We start from the raw sequence: 7,106 nt of genomic DNA on the forward strand, positions 1-7,106 counted from the left end.
GCTTACAGACATTCGAACCCTTGAGTGTGAAGACACAGGGTGATTTCCCAAGAATATCCAATTATAGAGGGGTATAGGAAGCGTCAGGTGACCAGAACGGTAGAGGTGAAGCATTTGTTTGCGTCATGGCTGGCTTCGCCACAGCGATCGACCACTTGAGCAGCAAACGCGATTAGTGCCAATTGTATAGGATAAGTTCGTATGACAACAAGACAGGCAACTTAGTGGAGTTGATGGATTCTGCTTTGATGTATCATTATCCTGCTTATTAGTGATACAAGTCGTCAGCTTAGTTCTTAAGGCTGTGTCGACCCGCGGGCTGGTAAACTAGGAATTGCTATAGCTGGCAGCCCATCTAGAGGTTGAGACACAGTTATTCATGTTATAGATATGTCGAGGCAGATGTTGTGGTGCAGTTGCAAAGATGCAGTACCTGGTACAGTGAGAATTGATGGGAGTTTCACCTGGAGACATGACATCACATCGCCGAAAGCGGTAACTGACTACCGCAACTACATCGGTAGTCAGTACAGTAACACTTTTTGTCTTGCGTCTGTCCAGCACAAGAACACGGTCCCGTCACGCCCAAATCTGCATTCTTCTGCAGTCACCAGCACTCTCGACATCACAACTGCCTACCCCTATTGTTATAATCTCCCCCCTCCTGTGATCTAGCCTCGTCGCACATCTCAATCTTGCAGAATGCCACCCATTCCCATCCATAAAGACGCGCCCATCACGGCTTCCAAAGCAGACGCCGTCACACCCTCAACTGCTTCTTCGTCAAACCCAGCCCACAACGCGCCCCCAACCCGTACAACACCCGCCTCTGTCCCCGCCACAATCACTGCATCGTCCGCAAATCCTCCTTTACCCCAGCCAGGCGCCCGTCCCGCAGCACCAACAGGTTCAACATACAGTGGCGTCTACACGCCTGCACAGCCGCAGCCAGGTCCCACGCCGACTGCTACGGTAATCACAACAACAGAGACAAGAGTGAGTGGCCCTCCGCCACCACAGTTGGCACACCCTCCTCCTACCGATAGCGCACTTGCAGGCCGCTCGACAACAACGGCGACAGGCACAACGCCCCCAAAGTCCGGTCCAACTTTCCTGAACTACGGACCCGTTGCCTCGCCATTCCAACAGGCCGTTGCAGGACGAGGTGTGGCAGATACAACTGCTGGGGAGAGGGCAAGTCTCGAACATCCACCCGGTTATGTTCAGGCACCCGACAACGCGCCGTACACGGCGGGCGGAGGCATTGCCGGCCAGGCTGGGGGAGTTGGGGGACCAGGGGACCACGAGGGTGTCGGTGCCACGGCGTGGGGCATGTTAAGCAAGGCGGGGGAGGCTTTGAAGAGTGGAGAGGAGGCTGTTTGGAGGGCTGTGAAGGGAAAGTAGAATTTCACCGAGGTTTATCCTAGTGCATTGAGGGGGCAGTACGGCTCTACATCGCCTGCACAAGTGACATGGCGCCGATCATTTGTTGCCAGTAGATTAACATAGCAATGAATCTCAGACATCACGCAACATCACACAAGGCATGGCACATGAATACAGAAAAACCCAAGACTTTCTATTGACCGCATTTTCCCCAAGGCACCGAGCGATGAAAAGAGGAACACAGCCATGAAAGAGGCAAACTGACAAAGCAATGCAAGCCGAACGACTTTCGTGATACAGTGTGCTGTAGGGAAAAACCAGTTGTCGGCCATGTAAAGTACAAGGTGTTTTACCACCAGCGCGTGCTTCGCGACACCAAGAACAAACTCAATACGCCGCACGCACCTCATCTCCTCTCACCTCGCCATTAGCTGCTTCCGCCACGAGGGCTCGAATTGGGGTATCGACATTGGAAGAAAGGCGCTTAACCAGATCCGCCCTTGAACTTCTTGCCGAACAAGATGAGCTGGGCCTGGTCATAGATGGACAAGACACCGGCACCGGCAACACCACGAAGAATGTTGGCACCAGCACCCTTGAAGAGAGACTTGACACCCTCAGCAGCGACAATCTGGCGAGCAGCATCCATGGTACCCTTGTACTTGACGGCCTCACCAGAGGTCATCATCATCCGACGACGGATAGTGTCAAGAGGGTAGGAGGCAATACCGGCACCAGTGGTGACAGCCCAACCGAGAGCGAAAGAGGCCAAGAAGTTACCCTCGAGGGCACCGGTGAGCAGGACAGGCTTGATCGAGTCGTACATACCGAAGTACAGACCACGGTAAACAACGATACCACCAACGGAGGGCATGAAACCGCGGTAGAGACCGGCAATACCGTCGGAGGCGAGGGTCTTCTTGTAGACGTCAACGAGACCGTTGAACTGGCGCTCACCACCCTTCTTGGCAGACTTGGCATCGTTGGCGAGACGAGTACGGGCATAGTCGAGGGAGTAGACAAAGAGTAGGGAAGTGGCACCGGCAGCCTGTACTTGTTAGTATAGAGTATCCATGGCCTGAGGGCTTCCACTTACACCACCGGAGGCCAAGTTACCGGCCATCCACTTGGCGTAACCATCACGCTCCTTCTTGAAGGCGAACATGGACTTGTAGGTGTCACGGAACGCGAAGTTGAGCGCCTGGGTAGGGAAGTAACGAATGACGTTGGCAGTGTTACCACGCCATAGGGAGAGGACGCCCTCGTTCTTTGCGGTGCGGCTGAAGCACTCGACGATACCGTCGTACTTGCGGTCGAGACGACCGGACTTCAGCATCTCATCCTACAGTGTGTTAGGGCTGGTTCGAGAGGACGACGGGGGGTCGAGGTCGGTGGACCATACCTGGTTCTGGATGAGAAGCTTGACGCGCTCGATGGGAGCGGCTGCGGTCTTCGAGACGGCGGCGGAGACACCACCCACTGTGGAGAAGCGGTCAGTAATTGCGTCTGACACTGAACTGTCGCCGATGACTTTTGCATCGCTGTCCAATGCCCGTCAATGGCAATGGAAAGAGGATGGGAATCCATTGACTGGAGTGGTAAGACATACTCAAGAAGTCCACCAGGAAACCCTGTTTTCATGGTTAGCACATGTTGGCGGCCATGATAGTGCAAAGACCGATTGCTCGGCAACTAGGGCCACGAGCGCATGACTTGAACAAGAGCAGTTGCGTCTCAGTGCACCATCACCCCGCTGGAGGGATGGGGCGATGGATGCACAATTGGGCTTACTGCGTCTTGAAAGCTGTCTCCTCAGTCGTTGCGGCTCGTCTGAAGCGGGCCGACGGATACAAAGGAGAGGGTGTACGAACTGGCATTCCGAAAGCTGACTTGTCCTGCTGCGGGGCCGACATGATGGCGGTGTTGTTCGAGCAAGGTCTGAGTGGAGATTGATAGAGGAGGGTGATGGAGGAGGAAAGGTATTTGTACGGGAAGCCGCGACGACAAAATCTGATTTCTTGGTCAAAGCGCACTAGTCCCGTCACGTGCTAGTCTTGTTGCCCTCGGTCCCGGATGCCTCCATGAAGCGTCGGAGACGTGGATGTGCAAATTGATTCCATGTCTCTCTCTCTCTCTCTCTCTTCTGCGGTTCAACAAGTTGTCTCCAACTCGTCTAACGGAGGCACCGTGAACAGGGACGTTGTTTTGGTAGCCTGCCGCGACACGATTAATGCTTCATCTATCGTTTTCCCTTCCACCCAGGCAGGGCGGCAGCCCGTGAGGGGTTGCTGTAGCAGCCACCCACACCCACACAATGGATTAAATAATTTTTTTTTGGCCCAAACAGCACACGCACTGGACTGGCTGGCTACTCTACCACACATTGGGCAGCCTTCGCGCTCAGAGAGATACCCACATGGATCTATTCAACACCATGGAACATCGTGGGCCTGCGCAAGTGCCCAGATGCCTTCTTTAGCCTGAGCGGGTGCAAAGCCCTCCCTGTCCTCCTATCCGACTGCAATCCAAAAAGGGTCCGCAGAGCGCTTTTTTTGGGGGGGGGGGTCGGGGGGGGAGAGTCTCGGGTAATTTCGGGTAAGGAATGCTTGTTCAGGCCAACAAAACCTACGGTAACCTACCCAGCAGCAATGCCTCCTCCCCCGACTGCGAATTTTCCATCGCCTCTCCCGTGATTGGGACGGCCCATGGTTCGCCAGTCCTGGTGCTGTCGATGTTGCTCGCCTCTAGCCTTCTGGGGACTGGCGTACACTCCTCCCTCCGTTCCTATCAATCTCTTCACGTGACAACTCCAATTGGGCTAGGGGTCGCAATTTCACTACACCAATCAAGGTCACTCCAAGCAGGCCTCCCATGAAATGACAGATGGCGCAAGATCATAAACTCCAACCCAAACATCCCAATTATGCAGCTAGCGTCCGATTCGGTGGTATGTATGCATATTCACGCTTTACTGTAGCTTCTACTGTTGTATCAGCTTTCGTTGGATCATCAAGTCATACTCCACACAATCCACTCCAAACTATGACAGAGGGACTTAGATGCATTCACTGCGTCCAGACTCGCAACAGCACTACTGCTGTTCCTCGTCACCATGCATCAATCCCGACCCAAGCTTCTACCTCAGATGAGTAAAATCTGCCTCGCAAAGCGTTTCGAAGATTGGGAACGACTTCGATACTTCATATTTCTACACTCCTATCATGTATAGTCCCCTCCCATTTGTGGTCTTCCATTACTTGTCACTGCCATTCTTCTTCTAATACCGTGGAAACGCCCAACACCATGGTCATGTTCCGAGTGTCCCCCATGCTTGTCTGTGCCATAACTCCTGGCGAATACAGCTTCATCATGGCAACAGTGGTGTCAGATTTGAATGCCAGCGAATTTTCCTTGCGCTACCAAAATTTTATCCTTTTCCAAGAAAATTCTTCGTTCGGAGAACACGATCTTGGCAGGAAATGGAAAGTCGCTGGAGACAAGACTTCATCCAAAGCGGATGAGATGTACATTGCCAGCGTATGGTAACTGTCAAGTCAAGTGTTTTTACAAGGCCAAATCCATGTGTTCTTCTAATCATAAGATACTGAAGATTGTATAGGATCCTGCACATTATAGTAATTTAAAAATTCTCCATAGATGTATTGTGCTCATGTCGAAGTAAAAGCCATTGGCTAGAAAGAATTCAGATTTTCATCATCAGTGGCGCTTGACAGATTGTTTGCGAGGTGTCTCTCCTACACTCTTATAAATTCAGATCTCTCGATACCCTCTCTGGTATTGTGCAACAACTAGCAGCGTGTAAATGATGCTATATAGGGTTCTGGGCTGTCACTAATAGCGGAGAAAGTAGAGATATCGGACGAGCAGAGCAACCAGTCTGTCAATATTCGAATTTCTCCAAGTTTCTCCAGTGCAACTTGGCATTCAAACCGGAGAGGGCCGTTGTAGTAACATTTTTGTGAGAAAAGCCATCGTTACTCAAAAATCACCGAACATTTTGCACGTTTTCTATGTACATACAATATAAGCTGCGAAAGGAAATTTCTCGCATGGAACATAGCCTGGATTGCAGACGTAATGTCGCACTGGATGCCGACCAATTGCGTGGCGCTGCCGTGTAGGTGCTTGGTGATTTCTTTTTATCTTCGGCTTAGGAGCTGGTACGTATCATCACAGGCTTATCGAGTCAAACTTCGTACACGGCACGCTCTACTATCATTCGCAACAGAGCAAAACAATCATGCATTGCCCAAATGGCCTATGGAATTACTATTTAGAACTCACTATGTATTCGACTAGGCTACTGTGCGCGTGCAAGCCTTCGTCGAAGAGAGCCCGTTCATCGCTCACTCTGTTATACGAGGTGTTCTTGGGATTGTCTGATGATCAATCCCAGCTCCAGTCCTATGATTGAGTCCATCGATATTTTACCCTTTGCCTTTCTTTTCGAAGGGCCAGGCTGATATGATGGCAGCACCCAAGGTTCCTTGCCTTGCGGAGAGCGTTGCTTCTCTCTGACCGCAGTCCACATCGAAGTTAACGAAGGGAGATTGACAGCAACGATAGCGCATTGGACCTCGAAAGATGCAACAATAATCACTCTTGCTATGTCTGTGGAGGTGTCGGTCTTCATTGAGGTGAGTGATAGCAATAGTGGGAGTCGCAGGACAGCCACAGTAACAGACACCAGACCGAAGCCAAGTACGAAAAGGATAGTAGCCTTGCGCCGAACCGCCATCTGGAGATTCCACACGATGGGGATGGGAATGCACAGGATATAAAGGTCCATGGCAATGTTCTAGCCGACGTTAGAACTTTGTGCGTCAAACACAGACATCCATCGCTACTAACCAGCACAGGCGGAGTAAATGTGACAGTGCGTGCATTAATACACTTGACCTCAGGAGGTAATGTCGGATGGAGAATCTTCTCGAAAGGTGTGCATTGTAATACGGTAAGCAGACTTTTATTTGTCAGCTCGAGATAGCATTTCATGCTACTGTGCCCAGATAACTCACATGTTGAAGAGAATTATTGCGCTATTTAGCACAAATCCAGTGTTTGTCAAAATACGAAATATCTGTTCGGAGGTGAGGCGCATGTAGAACAACAAGAACGTCAATTTAACGAGAAAGTGGCCTCCAAAGATGACAAGGTCTTCGATGAAGGAAATCTGTCAGAGTGATCAGTAAGCACCCATCTCACAGAGCCCAGGATAGACTAACGCGACGCAAATCCAGCGATTGAAAAGTGCAGTTCACGTTGTCAGGTCTACGCCTGAGGTTAGTTTCGTAACGATCGTTGCGCGTGGGCTATGATACGTACTTGCCACATCCCTGATTTAGCAAGAATTGCAAGACGACCTGATGTGTGATATTGAACAGCTATAGAACTGAGCAGAGTGCGACATAACTTCGCTAGTAGAGTGACTCACTAATACTGCACATGAAGCCATGTCATCCCAACCCCACAACTTTACAACCAACGCGCGCGAATAGCATCGCACTATAGATGAGGCGATGCCCAAGGCAAAGGTGAAATAAGTAATGGCGTATGTCAGTTCATATAGTCCATTAGCCATTCTCGGAGCGCACAGGCTCAAGGGTAAACAAAGGATACCTATATGCCTGTGCGAGTGTGTCGCGATGCTCATTCTATCGAGCGTTCGCTCCCTCTATGGGCTGAAAATGATTGGTACG

The 7,106-nt window shown here is 51.0% G+C and overlaps 4 protein-coding genes across 4 annotated transcripts; 2 read left to right on the top strand and 2 right to left on the bottom strand.

Moving 5' to 3' along the window:
* Positions 1-702: 702 nt before the first annotated feature.
* On the top strand, positions 703-1,404 carry IAQ61_008272 (uncharacterized protein; the record flags this gene model as incomplete). The annotated part of the gene is made up of 1 exon (XM_003840209.1): positions 703-1,404. One exon carries the CDS (start codon positions 703-705, stop codon positions 1,402-1,404), a length of 702 nt encoding a protein of 233 aa, XP_003840257.1.
* A 466-nt stretch (positions 1,405-1,870) lies between these two features.
* IAQ61_008273 (uncharacterized protein) lies at positions 1,871-3,299 on the bottom strand (the record flags this gene model as incomplete). The annotated part of the gene is made up of 5 exons (XM_003840208.1): positions 1,871-2,434; positions 2,483-2,728; positions 2,789-2,865; positions 2,996-3,017; positions 3,258-3,299. The coding sequence occupies 5 exons, from the start codon at positions 3,297-3,299 to the stop codon at positions 1,871-1,873; spliced, it is 951 nt and encodes a 316-aa protein (XP_003840256.1).
* Positions 3,300-4,309: 1,010 nt separating this feature from the next.
* On the top strand, positions 4,310-4,932 carry IAQ61_008274 (uncharacterized protein; the record flags this gene model as incomplete). The annotated part of the gene is made up of 2 exons (XM_066097930.1): positions 4,310-4,337; positions 4,616-4,932. The coding sequence occupies 2 exons, from the start codon at positions 4,310-4,312 to the stop codon at positions 4,930-4,932; spliced, it is 345 nt and encodes a 114-aa protein (XP_065952427.1).
* Positions 4,933-5,639: 707 nt separating this feature from the next.
* IAQ61_008275 (uncharacterized protein) lies at positions 5,640-6,862 on the bottom strand (the record flags this gene model as incomplete). The annotated part of the gene is made up of 6 exons (XM_066097931.1): positions 5,640-6,205; positions 6,259-6,370; positions 6,426-6,580; positions 6,633-6,678; positions 6,733-6,791; positions 6,842-6,862. The coding sequence occupies 6 exons, from the start codon at positions 6,860-6,862 to the stop codon at positions 5,762-5,764; spliced, it is 837 nt and encodes a 278-aa protein (XP_065952428.1). The 3' UTR covers positions 5,640-5,761.
* Positions 6,863-7,106: the final 244 nt, after the last annotated feature.

Source organism: Plenodomus lingam, assembly GCF_022343315.1.
Source record: "Plenodomus lingam strain CAN1 chromosome Unknown contig_3, whole genome shotgun sequence".
In the NCBI taxonomy this organism is placed as follows: Eukaryota; Fungi; Ascomycota; class Dothideomycetes; order Pleosporales; family Leptosphaeriaceae; genus Plenodomus; species Plenodomus lingam.